General features: G+C 38.0%; 1 protein-coding gene across 7 annotated transcripts in view; it reads left to right on the top strand.

The window, feature by feature from the left end:
• UNC80 (unc-80 homolog, NALCN channel complex subunit) overlaps window positions 1-22,974 on the top strand; it is a 213,847-nt gene that overhangs the window by 128,853 nt on the left and 62,020 nt on the right. For 6 of the 7 annotated variants that reach the window (XM_040228608.1, XM_040228607.1, XM_040228610.1 and 3 more), the window contains 11 exons: window positions 2,453-2,560; window positions 4,218-4,356; window positions 5,870-6,051; window positions 6,656-6,787; window positions 9,521-9,707; window positions 10,938-11,069; window positions 12,755-12,898; window positions 16,310-16,410; window positions 17,415-17,501; window positions 20,521-20,704; window positions 22,497-22,591. In XM_040228608.1, the coding sequence (XP_040084542.1) occupies window positions 2,453-2,560; window positions 4,218-4,356; window positions 5,870-6,051; window positions 6,656-6,787; window positions 9,521-9,707; window positions 10,938-11,069; window positions 12,755-12,898; window positions 16,310-16,410; window positions 17,415-17,501; window positions 20,521-20,704; window positions 22,497-22,591 (1,491 nt within the window). The remainder of the gene's footprint in view (window positions 1-2,452; window positions 2,561-4,217; window positions 4,357-5,869; window positions 6,052-6,655; window positions 6,788-9,520; window positions 9,708-10,937; window positions 11,070-12,754; window positions 12,899-16,309; window positions 16,411-17,414; window positions 17,502-20,520; window positions 20,705-22,496; window positions 22,592-22,974) is intronic. The other variant, XM_040228605.1, reaches the window with a different exon arrangement.

The raw sequence follows: 22,974 nt of genomic DNA, 5'->3' as shown, positions 1-22,974 counted from the left end.
AGGACTTTAGGAACCTCACATAATATACTGAAATGCCCCTCACATGTGTACCCATCTTTAATATCTATCTTTTAGGCCCAAACAAGTCACTCAAGGAGAGTTATTAGCCCATCAGCCTAGTGTAAAAGCCTTTCCAATTCCCTTCCCTTTCCACTATAACAAACATCCTAATTATCTTGAAGCTGGCAGAATACACCATGCTTAAGCATGCATATTGGGATACTACATATTTCATACCTGAGAAGCTTGACTTATACCCTCTGTCCCCAGCAGACAGAATTAAACAGAAGTCTACATTTCCAGAGTGTGAGAGATATAAATGTTTGTCCTTTTTCTTCTGAGTAGTTTTTCTTTATCTGCCTGGTTAAAATTCCCATAAATTAATCAAAAGTATTATTCAGAAATAACCCTGAAAGGACAAAATGTCCAGCCAAAGGATAAAGCAATAAAATATTCTAAAAATTCAAAAACCATATTTTAAAATAACTGTAATGACCTGGGGAAATCATCAACATAATATCATAATGAAATGAAATGTTTAAAACTGTGTGGCACTCATTCTGGATGGGAGGGGAATTTGGAAGAGAATGGACACATGTGTATGTATGGCTGAGTCCCTTCACTGTTTACTTGAAACTATCACATTGTTCATCGACTATACCCCAATACAAAATAAAAAGTTAAAAACCAAAACTGTGTGCCACATACATAGGGTCATCACAGCCTTGCTGTGTAGGGGGACAAAAGTCTGAAAGAAATCAAACAATGACCATCCCTGAGTTGGGTATTATGGAGATTTTGGTTTCTTTCTTCATAGTTTTTCTGTATTTTCCAGGTATTCTGCAATTTGAATATTTTTTTATAAATAGAATAAAAGCAGAAAGTTGCTACTTTTTGAATACCTTGACTTTTAAAAAAGTAAATCAGATATGCTGCTACATTTCTATGGAAAATAATTGCCATATATGATTTTAGAATAGCTTTAAAATTATATAAAACTGGCACAATATTTATATTATCTATTGCTTTTACTTTCACAAGGGGAAAAAAGCAATGCAGAATTTCTCTCCCCAAATGATAAGTGTTCCTAAGTATATGCCTCCACTTTTTTTAATCTTTAGAAAACACAGCAAGAGCTCTGGTTCATTTGTTTCCAAGTAGATTCATTTAAAAGTTCATTCCATACCAGTCACATAATAGATGCATTGTCTTGGGTCTTTTTGTCAGTTTTGAAAGACTTTCTTGGAACATGCATGTAGTTTCAGCTTTGCTTTTTCTTTCAAAATATTTCCATCTGTAACACTGTGAAGCTCTGTTCAAAAATTCTTAAGGAGTTCATTTTTTTTCCCTTGGCATCAAGGGAGAGAGTGTTTCATTGACATGGCACTGGAAAAACAAATGAGTCCTTACACTGTGCAAAGGGATGGATTCCCTTTTTGCACAGCCTGGAGTGCAAAAATAGGAGACATCAGGACTCAGGATAAATAAACAAGGGCCTGCCAACATCAGAGTGACCACCCTCCCAGCTGCTCTGTCCACTCCATTCCTTGTCATCTACAGACTGAGGGGAAGAAATTGTCTCCTCTGTGTGAGTGCTAGTGAGTCAGGGCTATTTTACCCTGGTTGAGGGGATGGTTTGAAAGAAGAGCTGCTGTCTCATAGAGACAAATATAATTAAAAAAAAAAACACTTTACCTGGATGGTAGATGATTATGAACTCATATTTCCTTGATGGGTCTTTTACCTTTCATTTCCTAACACTTCCTGTGAAGTATTTTCTCTTCCAATTGATTGACTTGTAGCATCCAACCCTTTAGAGGGACTATTAGAGAGAGTGGGTTTTAACTCATAATATTTTAAAAGATTTGTGCTTTTAACAGCTTGGTGGAAATATAATTAGCCCTGAAATGGAAGTCGGGAGAGCCTGTCCTTTCCTTATTCTGCTAATAACCAGCTCTGCAGTTTGGTCAAGCTACTCTACGGGCTTTGCAGGTGGCACTAGTGGTAAAGAAGTCACCTGCCAGTGCAGATTAGACGTAAGACACACCAGTTTGATCCCTGGATCGGGAAGATCCTGGAGTAGGGAATGGCAATCCACTCTAATATACTTGCCTGGAGAATCCCGTGGACAGAAGAACCTGGCAGGCTACAGTTCATAGGGTTGCATGGAGTTGGACGCTACTGAAGCGATTTAGCACGGCAAGCTACTCCACCTCTCTGGATCCTGGTCTCCTCAGTGGTAAAAGAGGTGTTTGTCACTAAATATCTCTAAGTGCCCTTTTCATAACAAACTTAACTGCTTTTATCGCTTTCAGAAAGTGCAGACCCATTAAAAGGCCTTAAATCATCTGTTGCGTTAGAAGTGGTTATCTGGAGAATTGGGGGATAAACAGCATTGCTGGTTTTTAAGAGTACACAACACTCTCTGTCATCTATCTCATGTTCTTTCCAGTGCTCAGATAAATCATGCCTGAGGACACCTTCTCTGAAGAAGAGAGTTTCAGATGCCAACCTGGAGGGGAAGAAGGACTCTGGAATGCTGAAATATATTAGACTACAGGTATTAATACATGGTTTGAAAACATTCATGAAGCAGGAATAGGGAGGGAACTTCAGATATCCTTATTACTAATGTTTGGAAAAGTCCCTGATGCTGGGAAAGATTGAAGGGAGGAGGAGAAGGGTGCAACAGAAGACGAGATGGTTGGATGACATCATTGACTCCATGGATATGAGTTTGAGCAAACTCCAGGAAATAGTGAAGGACAGGGAAGCCTGGTGCGCTGCAGTCCACGGGGTTGCAAAGAGCTGGACATGACTGAGCAACTAAACAACAACAACAAAAGTTTGGGATATACAATGCCAATTGGCACAGTGTTGGCATAACAGCCCCCTCTAATTTGGTGAGAAAGAGTGCTACCAAGTGTGCAAGAAAAAAATCCCTTCTTGCTGGACAGCCGACTTCCATAAAGACAAGGAAGCTTGGCTAGAACCATGCCTCTTTCCACTCTAGTGGAGCCAGCTTCCCACCAGTGTGTGGTAGTGATGCTCACAGGTCTTGGAATGAGACAATCTGGGTTCAGATCCTATACCTGCTGCTCTGGCTCTGGGACCCTGGGCAAGTTAAGTTAATTTCCCTTAGTTTTAGTTGCTTGATCTCTAAAATGGGGATTTTTAACACTGGATCCCAGAGAAGGCAATGGCACCCCACTCCAGTATTCTTGCCTGGAAAATCCCATGGACAGAGGAGCCTGAAAGGCTGCAGTCCGAGGGGTCGCTGAGGGTCAGACACGACTGAGCGACTTCACTTTCACTTTTCGCTTTCACGCATTGGAGAAGGAAATGGCAACCCACTCCAGTGTTCTTGTCTGGAGAATCTCAGGGACGGGGGAGCCTGGTGGGCTGCTGTCTATGGGGTCTCACAGAGTTGGACACGACTGAAGCAACTTAGCAGCAGCAGCAATGCTGGACCCATCTCAAAGAATCATTGCATGAATTAAAAGAGATAGTACACTTACCTACTTATCCAGGGCTTCACTAAGTTATATTGTTATTACAACCTAAATTCTAAATCATATTATATTTTCCAGGGGAAGAGAGAAAAAAATTTCATGTTTTTCTAGAAAGTGTTTTAAATGATGGCTAAAGACAGGCTTGCCCCAAACTGACATTTTTTACCTCAATTACTTATAATAATGAATTAAATAGTATTTTGTGGGCTAACCTGGACTAATAACCACATTGTATAATATTTTGAAGGAGAAATACCATCCAAGTTCACTGGCTTAGAAAACTAACTTTCTGAATGGAACTCCTTTATAAATTAGAGGCTGCTCACAGCTTTCAGTGAAAATCATTCCTAATAGGAAGGAAAATAAGATGCTGTGAAGGTCCACCAGGACTTTTAACACAAAGATTTATTGACTAAAGTCCTTTTTTCTGAGAGCTGTACTTCTTCTACAGTTTATTCCATAGGTGGTTACAAATTACTTTTGTGGTGAATGTGTTATAAAATAATATGATTTGGGACAATTATACATCAACTAATAGGGTATAAAGCTTACTTACTATACATCATGCCAGCTATGTTCCCACTTTAAAAAGTATTTTAAGGTCATTTAAGGAAAGTGAAGAGAGAAGTGACACTTAACTTTCAAGAGGAGGACAACAACCAATGTCTTCGATGGTTTTAAGACATCATTTCCATCTTTTTGCAGGTGATGAGCCTGTCGCCTGCTCCCTTATCTCTACTGATCAAGGCTGCACCAATTCTGACAGAGGAGATGTATGGAGACATCCAGCCAGCTGCCTGGGAGCTCCTGCTCAGCATGGATGAGCATATGGCGGGGGCTGCAGGTAAAGTTAGGCCACCCCGGACCCTGGTCCTGCTGTCATTCATCCCAGCGTCTCAACAAGAGCGAGGCACATTCATTCCATCTTCACGCTGAGGTCACGTTGGTAGCAGTGGCTGGACCTCTAAACAGAGCTGTGCACTAAAGGGAAACAGGCCTAGGCTCTCTGTACACACTTTTCATGTTCCTGTGTAGTCTGCACAAAGGCAGCATGTCTCTCCCAGGATGTTAAAAATTACAGTGATTTCCCCCAGAACCTACATCTTCAGTGTATTTCGCAAAAGGTTCTTTGGTGTATGTTGTGATTTCCCAGATTGACCGTGAACTACCATCACAAATGTCTAAAATTTAAGTGATGTGTCCAAGCCATGTAGCTAGTAAATGGTAGAGGCAAAAATCTGGATTCTTCATCATTTTCCACTTCTTGTGCATAGTCCTTTAGTTTTGTATGGTTACTTTAATTGAAAAATACATAGTAAAAATTCAAATAATGTAAAAGTGTATGAAATTTAAAACTGTCACCCTCTATTCCATGACTCCCAGTCCTCTTTCTCAGAGGTGGCAATTTTTAAATTTCCCAGGAAACCTTCTATAAACTATGCATATATAGTACTTTTGATGTCACAAAGCACTTTTTCATATATTATTTTATTTTATTCTAACAAGACATTGGAGGCACCTACATCATCGTCATCATCATCATCATCATCATCATTATTCATGTTTTACCAATAGAGAAACACAGACTAAGAAGTTAAGGGACTTGGCCAAGATCAGTTTCAGAGCCGTGACAGCCCCAGTTATCCTAAGAGCTGGCTGAGCATGTCTTGAGGATGTGGGGGGAAGTACAAGGGAAATTTTAAATAATATTTTTACAATGGACACTGGCTTGTCTATGCTAGAGAGTGTACTCTTTTTTTTTCTCATTATTCATTGACTTTGTAACTTACCATGGAATGACCTTTCTCTTCCTAGGATTTGGCTTTCCCCAAATTAAAAAACAACAATGATATTATGTTTCATAAATTCTCTATTGGTTTCTCAATCTATTCTACCTCTTGGAAGGGTAGACATTTCTAATAGAGTCTACCTTTTGAATTTTATTGTTAATATAACATGTAACTTTAATGGACATTTTTATGTACCATCCTAGGGTTACGCTGAGAGGACTCTAGACATTTCCTAAAAAGGATATTTCAGCATGTAATTTCCTTTTTTCATTAGCTTCCTCTGACATTCACTTTTCACTGTGAGCCAAGGGAAAAGTTGCTTAAAATGAGATTACTGCAATGTCGTGCAGTCACTTCCCTCACACCAGGCATTAGAAGATTGTGGGTGGTACAAAGGATGGTGCCTGGTTTCCAGTGGCTGAAACAGGGTTTTTGTAGTGCTGGTGGCCTGGCTGTATAGCTCAGTAGTCGTTTTCAAGAGACAGAAGCAGTTTCCTCCTTCCCCTCATCCCCAGGAATCATACAGCTTAAAAGATGTGTAGCTGATGGATTGTTGACTGTCTTTAGCGGCCATGTTCCTGTTGTGTGCGGTGAAAGTCCCCGAGGCTGTGTCCGATATGCTGACGTCAGAGTTTCACCATCCAGAGACCGTGCAGAGACTGAACGCCGTCCTTAAGTTCCACACACTCTGGAGGTTTCGCTATCAGGTCTGGCCCCGGATGGAAGAGGGAGCACAGCAGATTTTTAAGGTGAGGGATACTTCTGGGATAATCCCATGGACAGAGGAGCCTGCGGGCTAAAGTCCATAGAGTTGCAAAGAGTCCGATATGACTGAGCATGTGTGTGCGCGCACGCACACACACACACACACACACACACACACACACACTTCTCACAAGGGAATTAGATTAGCAAACCCAACCCAAGGTTCATTTCAATCCTGCAACTTCAAATCCACAGTGTATGGCCCAAGAGATGCTTCTTTTTTCCCCTTCTCTGGTTTTATAAGTAAACCTAACTCCAATATGAATGAATTCTTGTTCTTAAAAAGACTAAAATACACAGAAAGGTAAAGTAAGAAAATCAAGTTTCTATAAACCTCAAGATCACAGTACCATCCCCAGAGGTAAGCACATGAAACTTGCAGACATTTCACTATGTATACACAGATGTTTTTGGAGGATGGGGTAATAACAAATAGAGATCATACAGTTGAAACCCTTCATTTTATTAATGGGTAAACTGAGGCCCAGAGACATTCATAGTGTGCTTTGTAACCTGTGCTTTGTAAGATTATTTCATGATTTTACTTAAGACTCAAATCTAGTTTATTTCCCATCTTACTTCATACAGATCCCACCTCCCAGTATAAATTTCACCCTGCCATCACCAGTGCTCGGAATGCCATCTGTCCCGATGTTTGACCCTCCTTGGGTCCCTCAGTGCAGCGGGAGTGTCCAGGACCCCATTAATGAAGACCAGTCTGTGAGTAACGGACTCTTCCTTTCTTGTATCTTCAGGTTCCGTGGTGTACTTATAAGAGAGAAGAGTAATGAGTGTGAGAGACAATGTGTTCTTGTCATCTGAATATAATAACACAGAAGAACAGCCACAAAAGTTCTTTAGTTCTTCTGAAATAGAATAGAGGGAACTAACTTCTGGGGTGAGCATTTGCAGACCTGCAAGTCAAGACAGTTTGTTCTATAATTCAAAGCAGCAGCTGCCTTATAAAGCTATTAAAACAATTAGGCACTGATTTCTTAGCCCAAGGTAGCACTTTTGCTGCTCTTTATTACAGAACAATTTATTTAACCTATATGTGCTATCCAAGGTGCTTCCCTGGTAGCTCAGACAGTAAAGAATCTGCTTGCAATGCAGGAGATCTGGGTTCGATCCCTGGGTTGGGAAGATCCCCTGGAGAAGGGCATGGCAACCCACTTCAGTATTCTTGCCTGAAGAATCTCTATGGACACACGAGCTTGGTGGGCTATAGTCCATGGGGTCGCAAAAAGTCGGACATAACTGAGTGACTAAGCATGGCACAGCATGCTATCAAAAAATGAACGATATTGACCCTGGATGAATAAGAAAAAGAACTGAGTTGGCTGCTCTTATTTTCCTTATTTGGACCTTAGTCTGTTTTTTACCTTGTTGATCATCAGTATTATCATCACAAACATCACTCAGAGACCTCAGGGCATTCTGTTCTAATTTATCACTGCTCTATGTAATGTAATTAATAAACAGTTAACTTTAGAACACAGTCTATTTATAAACAAGAACCAAGAATATGTGCCCTTCAGAATTGTAAAGTAAAATAAAAAATAAAATAAAAAAAAAATAATAAGTAAAAAAAAAGAAGAAGAAGAAAATGAATCTTCAAAATACGCCTTTTTCACATGTTACATAGCATTTTTCTAAATTTCAAGAGTAATGTAGAATATTTTGGAAAGTAAATCAAAAAATAAAGAACATATCTCTATACACAAATTCATGATTATTTCCTTGCATAGTTTCCCATGAGATTTAGGGCAATCAATATGTGAAAATTAAAGATTTTTGATAGATCTCCCAAAATATTCCCAGGACAATTGTACCATTTTACTCTCATACAACAGAAAGGGAAAGCATCTTCCTTATTCAAATTAACTAGTGTTATCTTTTAATGCCATGTTGAACAGCAAAAAAAAAAAAAACACAAAGTTATTGGCTTTTTTATTCACGTCATTAAAAAGTTTCTTGAATATATAAAGTGAGGTTGAATATTTTTGCATGTCACATATATTTTCTAGCCTTTTGTAGTTTTCTTTGGAGAACTGTTTATTTGAATTTGTTACCCATTAGAATATTTTTATTTTAATTCTTCTGCATATACTACCTTCATATCTCATGGTTTTGTGCCAAAGATAAAGGCACACTTGGTTCTTCCTCATATAGGTAGTAATTCCAGCATCTGAACCACTGGTATAAAGATCTTTAGGTTTTCTCCCATACATGTGATGGAATCGTTAGAGTCAAATCCATCCTCTCTCCCAAGTTCACAGTGAATTTCAAGCCAAATCCTCTGATTCTATATTTAGTTCTCTTTTCCTTATTCCACAATTCTCACCTTATCTTATTATAATCAACCAGCTTGACCCCTGACTCTGAAAATGAATTGCCATGTGGCCCATCAATGCCCTAATTGCTGTTATGTCATTCATTATAGAGAACCTTTAGTCTTATGTTAAGACATTGCATAAAGGGAGCTTTAATGACTATAGTCCTTCAGAAGAGTGATCAATACCCCTTGTCTGTCTCTTAAATCCTACAGACCATGGGCCAACAAAGAGATGTAGAATTGCTACTGTACATAGACATCAAACTGGTAGTAGAGAATGTCAATGACCACTTCCCTGTTCTGACACCAGTGGCTTTATCCCTAGAGCTCTTGGAATTTGTCTCAGCATAAGCATCATGATTAAGACAAGCAGAATGACCACTTTGCAGAGTGAATCTTGTCTCCTTTATTGTTTCTTATCTATTATGCTTTTGCTGCTGGTAAACAGAATCAGATTTTACATTCAACCTTAGTAACACTACCAACTCATAATTTCCATTCAGTTGCTTTGTTTCTACAAATATTGCTAAGTACTTACACTGTGCCACTGTATTTCTATGAATATTTATTATTATATATTGTTAATATTATTTAATATTAATATTTCTAAATAGTATTTACAGTGTGGTAGATACATTAGATACAAAAATGAAATAAATCTCAAAATTAATTGTTTATATGAGAGATAGATCTCTTTCCTCCTCTTTCCCATGGTTCTGACTTTCTCTTTTATTAACCCTACAAAATAAATGTCCTTCATTTAAAACCGGATCAAGAAATTTTGGTAAGAAAGAGAGTATTAGAAATGTTTCTTTGATGTCAGTGTTTAAAGAGTGAATCATTGATCTTCTGGCTTAAAAGTGAAAAAAGAAAAAAGACTGCTTCTAGAAATTATGAACATCTTTGAAGAATTATTCAGACTGAATGAAAAAGAATAGCTTAGTTATACACAGCCTGGAAACTTGGTAGAAAAAGAAACAACCTGAAACTAGATCACGACGCCCTAAAAACATTTCCTGAGAACAAAGTACCACATCTGTGTCATTCAGTAGACCACTCTTGTCTGTGACCATGCAGAAGAGCTGCTAGTAAACAAACTTGCCTTCATGTCTCCATAGAAATCCTTTTCAGCCCGGGCTGTGTCCCGCTCCCATCAAAGGGCAGAACACATCTTAAAGAACTTGCAACAGGAGGAAGAGAAGAAGCGTCTTGGTCGAGAAGCCAGCCTCATCACTGCCATCCCTATCACCCAGGAGGCTTGCTACGAGCCCACCTGCACGCCCAACTCAGAGCCAGAGGAAGAAGGTGCCTCTACACACTGGACTTCTTGGAGGGCTGGGTCAGAAAAGGGAAAGGACTTGCTCTAAAATAAACTGACAGTTTTATGTGACTTGAGGTGATAAGCTCCCTCTCTCTCTCACTTACCTCCTGACACTATCTAAAGAAAGAGAAAAATTGTCTTTTTCTAAATGTTTAGAGCTGGCCCAATTATGGAGGAGGACACTGACCACAGTGAATGAACTAATAATGATAATGGATCAAGCAGTGACTATGATTCAGGCAACAGCTGAACCCAGAGTGCGTGCTAAAATATATTCAATCAGTCTTTCATCATTAAAAATGTGGTCAGTCCATTAGCTGCTTTCAACCTTCACAAGTACTGGCAGTTTGTCAGAAAATGATTTATGGGGGCTTTTTGGGCTGTCCAGTGGTTAAGACTCTGCGCTTCCAACACAGGGGTGTGGGTTTGATCTCTGGTCAGGGAAATAAGATCCCACATGCTGCATGGCTGAAATATCTGTGTGTGTGTGTGTGTGTGTGTATACATATCAATAATGGAGAAGGAAATGGCAACCCACTCCAGTATTCTTGCCTAGAAAGTCCCATGAGCAGGGGATCCCAGCAGGCTACAGTCCATGGGGTCACAAACAGTCAGGCACGACTGAGTGACTAACATACAAACGTATATCAATAAAAATGGAAGAAAATAAGTAAAGACAAACAATTGTAAAGAAAATAATTTATGAACTATTCTAAATTCAGTGATTTCCCCCCTGCTTTTGTGAAATTTTGGGGAGAAATTTTCTGTCATTCTTTCTGTGTTTTTTCTTTCCTAAGTATACTCTTGGAGAAGGCAATGGCACCCCACTCCAGTACTCTCACCTGGAAAATCCCATGGATGGAGGAGCCTGGTAGGCTGCAGTCCATGGGGTCGCTAAGAGTCGAACAGGACTGAGCAACTTCACTTTCAATTTTTACTTTCCACTTTCCTGCATTGGAGAAGGACATGGCAACCCACTCCAGTGTTCTTGCCTGGAGAATCCCAGGGACAGGGGAGCCTGGTGCTGCCGTCTATGGGGTCGCACAGAGTTGGACACGACTGAAGCGACTTAGCAGCAGTAGCAAGTACACTCTAAATTATTTAAGCCTTATGTTCTGAGAGCTATATACACTTTGATGTAAGTACAAGTGTAGCTGTGATGATAACTTTGTTGTTACAAAACCAAAGTTCACGTTTCCTGTTTTCTTTGCCAGTAGAAGAAGTCACCAATCTGGCATCTCGTCGACTGTCTGTGAGTCCGTCCTGCACCTCCAGCACTTCTCACAGGAATTATTCCTTCCGCCGAGGATCAGTCTGGTCAGTGCGTTCAGCCGTCAGTGCTGAAGGTGTGTACTCTTACAAATGTGTCCTTTATTCCTTATATGTTTGAAACAATTTCATGACTTCATTACACTGTTTTCATTAAATAACTTGCTTCTTAATTTGAAGTTTTGAAAAGATAGATTGAGTGGTATTCTAAAAAAAAAAAATTGTTGATTTAATCCAACAAATGTCCTTGATAAGTTGGTTCTATTTTAATTACATTAATGTAATTATATTGCTGAGGGTTTAGTAAAACATTATTCTGGACAGTTTTCATCCCTGACTACACATTGCAGTCAAGCAGGGAGTTTTTTTTTAAATGCCCAGGTCACACCCAAGATCAAATCAGAATCTCTAAGGGTGGACTCACCACCTGAGTATTTTAAAAAATCTACTCAGGTGATTTCAGTGTGCAGCTAAGACTCAGCGGGATGCTTTAGGATGCTGTTCTGGAATAACAACAATCAAATAATAAAGCTCATGCCACTCCTGTAATGAAATCTGATTCCAGAGGAGAAACGTGATGCTCTTTAGGTCCAAGAATTTATAAGCTATGCCTCTCTAATGATGAGGAACTGTCTGGGACTCACTGCTTCATGATTACACAGATTTCATCACTGATTTATGAAGTCATCAGAAAGTTACACAGAAACCAGTTGTTCTCAACCGTTTATTACACAGCCTTGGAAAACTTCAAAAATGATCAGTGCTAACTAATCACAACTTACAGGACTGGGGCCCAAAGATACCTGTATTTTTTATAGCACCTTTACTGAGATATAATCTACATACCATAAAATTCACCCTTTTGAAGTATGTAATGCAATTAATTGATAGTATATTTGTAGAGTTTGCAACTGTCACTGCTACTTAATTTCAGAATATTTTCATCATCCCCCAACAGGGATACCTTATAGCCACTAGTAGTTATTCATCCATCAGTTCTTCCAACCCCAAGAAGTAGTCTACTTTCTATCTATGGATTTGCCTAATCAGCACATTTTATAGGAATGGAAACATACAGTACATGGCCTTTTATGACTAGATTCTTTCACTCAGCATAATATTTTCAAGGTTGAGCCATTTATCACATGTACCAGTTCTTCATTCCTTATCACCAAATAATATTCCATTGTATGGATACAACACATTTTGCTGATCACTTTATCAGTTACTGGACATTTGTATTGTTTTCATCTCAGTTATGAATTATGATGCTATGAGAAGTTATGTGTAACTTTTGTGAGGAATACTGTCAAGCTACTTCAAAAGTTTCTATGTCATTTTATATTCTTACCAAAAAGTATGAAGGCTTCAGTTGTTCCACACCTTTGAAAAGACACGGTAATCTTGCAAATGAAGAATAAAGTTGGAAAACTCACATTTCCTAATTTCAAAACTTACTACAAAGCTGCAGTAATCAAGATTGTGTGCTATTGACTTGAGGATTGACATACAGATCAGTTTCATAGGTTGGGACCAGAAGTAAACCATTACATGTATGTCAATTTCCTGTTTAAAAAGGGTACCATGAAACTTCAATGGGGAAAGAATAGTCTTCAACAAATGATGCTGTGACAACTAGATGTCTACACACACCAAAAAAATGTTCTATAGGTAGGCCTTGAACTGAGAAATGTTGCGTTAGAATGTTCTGAGAATGTACCTAGTACTGAGAAAAGCTTCCCGATTATGTCTCCCTCTTCAGATGAGGAACACACCACTGAACACACGCCCAACCACCATGTGCCTCAGCCCCCACAGGCTGTGTTCCCAGCATGTATCTGTGCAGCTGTGCTCCCCATTGTCCATCTGATGGAGGACGGTGAGGTGCGAGAAGATGGAGTGGCAGGTATGGCTTTGACTAGTAAAACCATCTAATAAATACTTGAGGTATTCATCTGACAAAGGACAGTTGGGTGCTCTTGAAGACATGAACCGTTGGCCACACATGGAGTTCTTTTATGCATATGTTACAATTACAGATTTGCTATATACTGAACTAACACTATCACTTCCTCCACTTTCTCTTCTCGTAAACGTTATGACCAAGAAATTGCATTTAAAATGTGTAGTTTGGTCCAGGAGTGTTGTTTATGCCCAGAGAACAGAGCAATGCTTATTTGACCACATAGGAACAAAATAGTGATTTTAGCCACCTTAGAAATCTTAGTTATTGGCTTGAAATCATTAATACCATTTTTCTCAATTGATTGCCTTTTCAGAGGTAGTATCTATAGAGAATAGCTACAGAATGAAATAATAAACGAGGAGTAAAGATGAGTTACATTTGTGACAGATAACAGATTAATATTATTTTTTAAAAAACCTTCATAACTTAATAATGACTTTTTTAAACCCCAATAGAGAAATGGAAAAAGAATATAAACACAGAATCCAATGGCCAATAACATCTGTAAATAACACTGTTGTTTAAAACAACAATGAAATCTTATTTTAATATAAAAAATTACAAGGATTATTTTAAATGAAAATATGCATAGTTGGTAAGTATTCAGAGAAAAGAGCATTATCACACCTTACTGATGGCAGTAAAAATCTAATGCAAGCATCTTGAAACAGTGTCGCAGTGGGCATCATAAAAGCCTTAAAAGTGTGAACACCCTTTGACACAGATTCTGATCTCTAGCAATTTCCTAAGGCGGTATTCAGGGGTGAATAAAGGTTTATATAGAATACTGAACATTGAATATATTAGAAAGAACAAATATTTGAAAATAATTTTAATATCTGACAATAGGATATTAGTTCATTGTGGTATTTCTAAATGATAGCATTCTGTGCACATTAGAAATAATATTCTAGAAAAATATTAATACAAAAAGTGTTCAATTTATTGCTAATTAAAAATGTGAGTGCCTAAGAGTATTTTCTATACCACATTATTTAAAGATACATATAAATATATATTTCATGTGTATGAAAAAACATACTCTGAACTGTTTATAGTTGTTTTGAAGAGGAGCGTGAAAAAGCTGGCTTAAAACTCAACATTCAGAAAACTAAGATTATGGCACCCGGTCCCACCACTTCATGGCAAATAGATGGGGAAACAATGGAAACAGTGACAGATTTTATTTTCTTGGGCTCCAAAATCATGGCTGATGGTGATTGCAGCCATGAAATTAAAAGACCCTTGCTCCTTGCAAGAAAAGCTATAACAAACCTAGACAGCATATTAAAAAGTAGAGACATTACTTTGCCAATAAGGGTCCATTTAGTCAAAGCTATGGTTTTTCCAGTAGTCATGTATGGATGTTGAGAATTGGATCATAAGGAAGGCCGAGTGCTAAAGAACTGATGCTTTTGAACTGTAGTGTTGGATAAGACTCTTGAGAGTCCCTTGGACTGCAAGGAGATCAAACAACTCAATCCTAAAGGAAATCAGTCCTGAATATTCACTGGAAGGACTGATGCTGAAGCTCCAATACTTTGGCCACCTGATTCAAAGAGTTGACTAATTAGAAAAGACCCTGATGCTGGGAAAGATTGAGACCCTGACGCTGGGAAAGATTGAAGGCCACCTGATTCAAAGAGTCGACTACTTAGAAAAGACCCTGATGCTGGGAAAGATTGAAGGGGGTGACAGAGGATGAGATGTTGGATGGCATCACTGACTCAATGGACTTGAGTTTGAGCAAGCTCTGAGAGATGGTGAAGGAAGGGAAGCCTGGTGTGCTGTAGTCCATGGGGTTGCAAAGAGTTGGACACGACTGAGCAACTGAACAACAACAAGACATGTCTTATTCTCCTCCTTGTCTTTTTCTGTATTTTCCATGGTTTAAGCATTAAATGCCTTCCTTAGCAATCAGAATAAAATAGTGTTATAGTTTTGCAACAATTTCAACCTAACAAAAACCTGCATTTATTTTAATTATTTATGAAGCTACATGAGAGCTAAAGCTTATTTTGCATATCTCTTGTTAATATTATTTATAAAGCTCAGTTTTAATTGGATGGTTAGCTTCTGAAGCAAAAAAGATGGTATAATTTATTTAAAATATAGCCTGAAAAATAAAGTCATGCTAAATTTTGTATTCCTAGTTTAGAAAATTGAACTAAACTATTTAAACTGAAGATCATCTATTTCTTTTCCACTACTCACTTTTACCCACCTGCTTTCTTAGCCTGGCCACTTCCAGGCAGTCTTAGCCGACTACCTTCCCCAGAGAAGTAGCACTTTTTCTTTCACGTTAGGAATAATTATTTATCCTCATTAGAAGTGGGAACCTTAACTATTACTGGCTCAACTATGTCATCTTTTGGAAGGAGTTATTATTGAAAGCATTTATGTGAACAATATAAGGTCAGGTCTAATTCACATTTATTCTAAACAAAAATGTATTTTCTAAAACCCAAAATATTACATTAGAAGTTTCTCCATACAACAAACAATGAAATAGGACTTTAATAAATACTTACCATTGTTAATAGTAGGATGATTTCCAAAACAAAGATTCATAAATGTATTCTTGTTTGTTAAAGTATAGTTGACTTATAACATTGTGCTAGTTTTAGATAGGCAACATAAACATTTGATGTATATATATATTGCAAAATGAATACCATAGTAAGTTTACTTAACATTCATCTCCACATGTAGTTACAATGTTTTTTTATGATGAGAACTTTTAATATATATTCTCTTAACAGCTTTCAAATATACAGTATAGTACTGTTAAATATAATCATCATGCTGTACATTTCTAGGATTTATTTATCTTAGAACTGAAAGTTTATAATCTTTGACCACCTTCACTCAGCCCCAGTGCCCACCCCCCACCTCTGGTAACCAGTCTGTTCTCTGTATCTATGAGTTTGGGTTTTTTTTTTTACATTCCATATGTAATTGAGATCATATATTTGTCTTTCTCTGTGTGACATCTTTCACTTTGCATAACACCCTTGAAGTCCATCCATAATGTTGTTAAGTGGGAGAATTTCCTTCTTTTTAAGCTTGCATGATATTCCATTGTATATCACAAATACATTCTTTAGAGAAGCAATGCTAGTATTTAAAGACCATCCTATACACTTTTGTCACCTTTTCTTTATAGGCTAAAGTGTTCAGAAACAACAACAAAAAGAACAGTACTTACCTTCAGTAGAAAAAGGGTTCATAGAACTCTGTGAGGCAAAAATTTTAGAGAAACCAATTAAAGCTTAGAAATTACTTGAACACTATATCTAACAGATTTATGTCCATTTAAAACGAATGTTCAATTTATTTTCTCTTCTAAAGTGAGTGCTGTGGCCCAGCAAGTCTTATGGAATTGTCTAATTGAAGATCCGTCAACAGTTCTTCGACATTTTCTGGAAAAACTGACCATCAGCAATAGACAAGTAAAATCTTCTGTGTTTATAGTAGCTATGTGTGTGAACATGGTTAAACAACAAGCAGTGAACTTTATTGTGATATTCATGCAACATTGGTTGATACATAACCAAGAAGTACTTTGGATAATGATAATAATGAACAAATTAAACTTTGCTGTTTTCTTTTGAATTTCCCCATTAACTGATGTCTCCATATGTGTATGGTACACTGCTGGTAATGACCGTAAGATACTGAAAGATTCTCAGTCTTTTAAACAAAGATTAAATTCAGTTTAATGTTTTCAGTGTTGAGTACATTTACTGAATTTTGATTGGTTGGTAGTATGTGATACAGGTAATATTATTAGTGTATGTTGAAACTCTCCTTTAATCAAGAAATTTAATTTACCAGTTCACCCTATAGGAAGATTATGCCAAAGAAAAGTAGCTTTCTGAGCAATGACAAAATATACCAATAATTATAAATTGTTTCTTCATTTCTATATTATTGTTCCATTTGCTGGACAATTAAGTTTAGCTTCTGAAAGGAAGGTTAATTATGAACATCTACCTAGGTAACAGAACTATGAAGTTTAATAAACCTAATTTGTTAATAGTTTCTTAAGATAGGTCCTCCTCACATTTTCATCACACTTGAAAGCTATAGTAAATAGAGTTGACTAAATATACAGCTTTCCTGTGATTTGCCTGTGACCTATAGAGTCAGCCTTAGTTTTTATTTTTAAAAAATGTCTCACTATTGCTGACACGACTGAAGCGATTTAGCAGCAGCAGCAGCAGCAGCAGGCTATTGCCTAGTAACTTCATATGCTAGTTTCTAGGAGAAGATATTACAGTTGGCTTAAATAATTTAACAAGCATCACACATACTATATTAAAATGCTGAATATAAGAGAAATCAACATGTGGGCAAAAGTAAGAAAAATTCCCCCACCTTGCTTTTCAAAAAGTTAATATTATTTCCTACAACATGGCAGCTGAATGAGACATAGACTCTGTTGCTCTTTCAGGATGAGTTGATGTACATGCTGCGCAAACTGCTCCTGAATATCGGAGACTTTCCTGCTCAGACCTCTCACATCCTATTCAACTACTTGGTGAGTTTCACCTCCAGTAGGTTATAAATGTTCATTTCTAAGTAAGAAGCAACAATGCGAGAAAAAGGTCTTAAGGGATTTTTTCAAATAAATTTTCATTAACTATGTGCCTGAAGTTGCCTCATAGTCAGCTGAATTCACCACTGTTTATATGGGAAAACTCCTCCTGGCACAATCCCTGGCATGTAATGGGGACTCAATAAATGTCTGTTTCCTCCCGTTTCTCTTTAGCATTATATAACTTCCTTATGTCAGTCCTTAATTTTAGTTTTGAAAAATTTATGTGTCATTTTTAGTCATTCTTTCCCTTTTTGTATCTCTTTGTTTAAAACACATACACACACACACAGAGGAAAATGTTGCCCTAGATACAAAGTATTTGTGAGTGTACTTTTCCATAGCAACTATCTGTGCTTTACATTGTCCTCACAGCTCCTTCCTGAACCCTCCAGAATTTGCCAGTTTCTTCACATTCTCCTCTTAATACCCTAAATGAATATGCAGTTTGGGGACTGTTGGCTTGATGACTGTTCTTTTAAACTACACCTTAATCCAAGCAGACAGATGGCCAAATGAATTTCAGTGTTGGGAGAACGTTCTTTCTCCCTAACCATCACTGGTCTTCTGCGAGTTGGGAAATAGAAGAGTTATCCGTATGCATCTGCAGCAGGATGATAAATTTAACTCAATGCTACTACTCTGATGTGCAGACAAAAGTTGTAATTCCTTCCCTGTGTTTATGACTGAGGTGGTTTTCATTATGAATGCCCACCTGCTGGTGGACAAGGGGAAAAATATAAATAAGTGTCCAGTTTTAAGTTCAGACTGATAGAAATATATAAATAGTACCTTTGGATAGTATTTGGTTTCTCTTGTCTAAAAATACTTAACCTCTAGGAATCCTCCTCCCTTCTAACTTCTTTCATCTCTAGATGCTATGTGGAGTTGGGGAGAAAAAAGACCTTTGTTCAGAATTCTATCTCTGTCCAGTGTTTGCTTCCAGCTCCTCCCCTTGTGAGACAGAGCTCTCTATCTGGCTGGTTGCTGGATGCCTGACTGGTGGAAGCTGAAGCCCATGGCTTCTGTAACTGGCAAACCTTGTCTACTCCCAGCAGTGCTTGCTGGGAGACTCCCTCTCAGCTCCTGCTGGTGCTACGCACCCCTCTGGGTTCTGGTTGTCCCATATGGCTCTAGATTAGGAAGTCCTCTGACTAGAGTATCCTGCTCAGTGAACCAGCCTATGGCAGTTCTATCCAAAAATCTCTCCAGCCAAGCTTTCTGCTACTTCTCCTATCTGCACTACTCAAAAATCCAAGGTAGATTAGCACAGCCAAAAATATCAGAGCCTCCTTCAGTTTAAGTATGTGCTCTGCCAAGTTTATGTTACAGCCAGATTGGTATCAAAAGACTCTGTGGTGAACTCTTGTCAGAGACACAAACAAAACACTAGAGGCAAAAGCCCCTTTGGGGTGCCTGCTCCTTCCCCAAGTCACTGGATGGGAGAAACACTTATATTGCTCCCCTCCATCCTTTTACCCTGGGACAAGAAAATGGACATTTCAGTTCCCTTCTGCCATATTCTCCTTTCAACTCCAAATAAGCCTTAACACTAGACATAAATCCTCCCAACTCTGTCATTGATAAGTTACTAGAGCAAAGGGCTGGGCACACATTGGCCACTTGCTGTATAACCTTGTTTTATATAAACTCCAATCTTTCCCCGAATCCCAAGCACATGCATGCTTCAGGTGGACTAGGGAAAGGGGTTTTGTACTCAGAATGGCAGAACAGTGAAGGGTGGAGTCATGTTTTAAACCATTACCCTTATTGTACCTCTCTTTTTTCTAACCATTATAGATATGTGTAATAGGGAGTTGGGGAACATGATTTATATCTTCCAGACTTCATTAGGAACTTTTAAACCCACTGCCCCAAACTTGATTCAGTGATCTTCAGTCTGGGGGGGTCTTAGTCCATCTAAGAGTATGTGAAGACTTTTGAAGCACTTTGCTGCCCAAATAGTTTTAAGGGAATAAATCTCCAAATCATCATTTTGTAGATATGCACTAACACTTCTTGAGCATGTCTGCCATCTCAGTCATCACTGTACACCAGAAAGGCCCACTCTGACCCTCCCAGGTATCACCAGGCTGCATCGACAGATGTGTAAGACAGGGAAAGAATCTGATGTACCATATTAGATTTAGGGAAGCCTCATTTCTGATTGATTGAGGCCCTTTAAACCCACAAGACTTCCCACCTTTTCCTGTCTTCTATAGATTTGTACTAGGTATGAGGTTTGGCCATCATTAGGGTATTCAGCCTTCAGAGTCACCAAAGTGCACTGGGTTAGTGACACTGATTCTTTCAACGTAACTGGAAAGTTTTCTAGGTTTAGCAAATTTTCCCAGAAAAAAAAAAATGTGTAAAATCGATGGGCAGTGGCTTTTACATTATTTCTTTCTGATTCTGTTGTGCATTATTGAATAAGGTAGCTAAAACTAATTTCATCAAATGTGCTGGAATATGTGAAGTATGCATTGCAATTATAGTCAGTTCTGTTTTTTCAACATACAGAATGTTTAACATACTCTATTCATATTAACAATATAAATTTATGATGGGGCATTTTAAAGGTTAACTTTAAAATATACAAAAGGGCACACAGTTTTTCAAAACTTATTCCAGAGGACACAGACAAAAATTTTAAGTTCACTGACTTAGCCGAGCAGAGTGTTCTTAGGGCAGACCATTAGACATAATCCAAGCTGAAAATAGTGTTTGGACAAACGTCACATAGTCATTTTGGGTGGTCCAAGTACTGAGCCACCAAGTGACTTGAAAGCTGGAAAAAATGATCTTTTGCTTTCCTCTTAAGCAGTAGGTATTTTGATGATAATGCAAAAATGCATGGCAACCTGCCCTGGCCAGTTTTCCAGTTATACCTTCTCCTGCTTACTGCCACTGAAGATGCTAGAGTCATTGTGGCTTTGTGACCTCTTCCTGTCCTGAGTTGCAGGTGGGATTAATCATGTACTTTGTGCGGACCCCCTGTGAGTGGGGGATGGACGCCATTTCGGCCACTCTGACTTTCCTGTGGGAGGTGGTCGGTTATGTGGAAGGCTTGTTCTTCAAGGATCTGAAGCAGACCATGAAGAAGGAGCAGTGTGAGGTGAAGCTCCTGGTGACTGCTTCAATGCCAGGTACTGCCTTCAGATGACACAACTTTTCTAAGAGTATGAATACCCCTTTTAGAGACCAAGTGTCTCATTCATGAGAAAACTTGCCAACCCTGGGATTGAGTGCCTCAAAGAATTTTTGTTGAATGCAATCTGAAGAAACACAATAGACCCTTTAAAAGTCAGCAATTGCCAGATGAAAAGGGGGACATCAGAACTGAGATCTGCGTGAGTCAGTCCTTGAAGGGCTGCCAAGGTGAAAGATGTGTTTAAGTCTATCGCAGAAGGCCAGCTGAACTGAGAGCCTTTTTGAATGGATTTTTGGCACTGCAAGGAGAATAATATTGTTTGCGTGGCATGGACCCCAGGCTTTTGTGAACTCATTGAGACATGGCTTTATGAAAAATTGCAAAGAGGAAAAGCAGGAAGGAGAATTACAAAAGAACATGCAGTATGATATAAAATCTAGATACAGTTCCTTTTCACTTTGGATAGCTTGTCTTTCTTGGAGATAAAATAAATGTTGCCAAGCCTTTATTCTTGTGCAGTGACTAAGAAAATGTGAGATGATACATGTATTGATATAAAGACAAAGACAGAATTACATATAAATAAGAACACAGTTTTTATTTAACACAGGCAGCAAAGAGCCCTGTGTTAAAATCAGAGCTCTGCCTCTAATTGTCTGTATGATTAATATTAGCTATGACAAGGTACATAATTTTTAAAGCTTTCTTTACGGGTAAATTGCAGATCTAATTCATACTTCACAGTTGTGAGGAATGAATGAGTTTAGGTTTGTAAAATACTTGCTGTCATGTCTGACACGTGGTCAGCACTCAGTAAATGGTAATTGTGTATTTATGTGTCTATAGATTATTCAGCAAAGTGTTCATTTTTATTAAAGAAATCCATATTGTCAGGCATATACTTCAAATCAGCTCATTGAAAATCAAGGTCTATCATAATGTTTACAAAGATTTATAATTAAGGAATGAAGTAGAAATATTGTTTCACCAGCCAAGTAAAATACAGAAAAAGTAAATTGAAACTACATTTCATGGGACTTCCCTGGTGGTCCAGAGGTTGGGACTTCACCTTCCATTACAGGAGGTGAGGGTTTGATCTCTGGCCAGAGAACCAAGATCCCACATGCCTCGCAGCCAGAAAACTGAAACGTAAAACTCAAGCAGTGTTGTAACAAATTCAATAAAGACTTTAAAAATGGTCCACATCAAAAAGTCTTTAAAAAAATAAATAATAAACTGTGTTTTAGGTACTTGTTTAGCTTTTGCTAGTCTCTCTGTTTGTATTTTCTCAGCCATTATTTAAAATTTAGGAATATATTATTTGTTGCAGTGTTTAAAGCTTGAATTCTGACTCTTCCAGTAAATAAATGTCTTTGACTAAGTTACTTATACATTCTTATTTATAAAAATAAGTTCTCTGTTTCTTCATTTGTAACATGAAAATAATAACACTTGTGTCATAGGGTTGTTGTGAGATTTAAATATGATTATACACATAACACCATTTATAAGTATTGGGAACTCCATAAATGGTAGCTATCATTATTAAATAATAAGGAAACATATTTAAAACAGATATTGACTATAAAAAAAGGAATACAGATAGTGGAATGCACAGATCACATTAAACCCTCACTAACAGAATCCTCAACTCACATTAAACCCTCACTAATAGTCATCATAATAACAAGAAAAATATCCGCTTAATAATATTTCAATGTTTCATGCTTTGTATTCAAACTTCTTTATAGTAGAAGTCAGTTTATTATGATTTTTACCTTCTGTAGGTACCAAAACCTTGGTCGTTCATGGACAGAATGAATGTGACATCCCAACCCAGTTGCCAGTCCATGAAGATACTCAGTTTGAAGCCCTGTTAAAGGTAGGGATGACTTTCAACAGAAGTGATTTTTTTTAATGCACAATGACTATGGCCACTTCACTGAGCATCCAGTTTAGAATTAAATGGCATTTTTCTACCTTCAAATAAATATGTGCATTTATTTACATCTTCTAGAATCTGCCCCACTTTTGCATGCTTCTATTTTCTTGCATATTTTTCCCACTTTCACTGACATTTTAGCTCTGCACTGAAGTAGCCAAAGGCTCCCTCTCAGCTACAAAGCTCAAAACACTTGTCTTCAGATGCCGAGAATCCTACTTTAGAGCATCCTGGCATCGCTTGTGGTTGTTCTGGAGCCGCCCTGAGTTTGTACACCAAGACCACTGGGACAAACTCGGGTGGTCGGGTGACCCATGCAGAGA

The sequence above is a fragment of the Oryx dammah genome, unplaced genomic scaffold (genome assembly GCF_014754425.2).
Source record: "Oryx dammah isolate SB20612 unplaced genomic scaffold, SCBI_Odam_1.1 HiC_scaffold_27, whole genome shotgun sequence".
NCBI classification, from domain to species: Eukaryota; Metazoa; Chordata; class Mammalia; order Artiodactyla; family Bovidae; genus Oryx; species Oryx dammah.
This window is presented reverse-complemented; position numbering and strand designations above follow the sequence as displayed.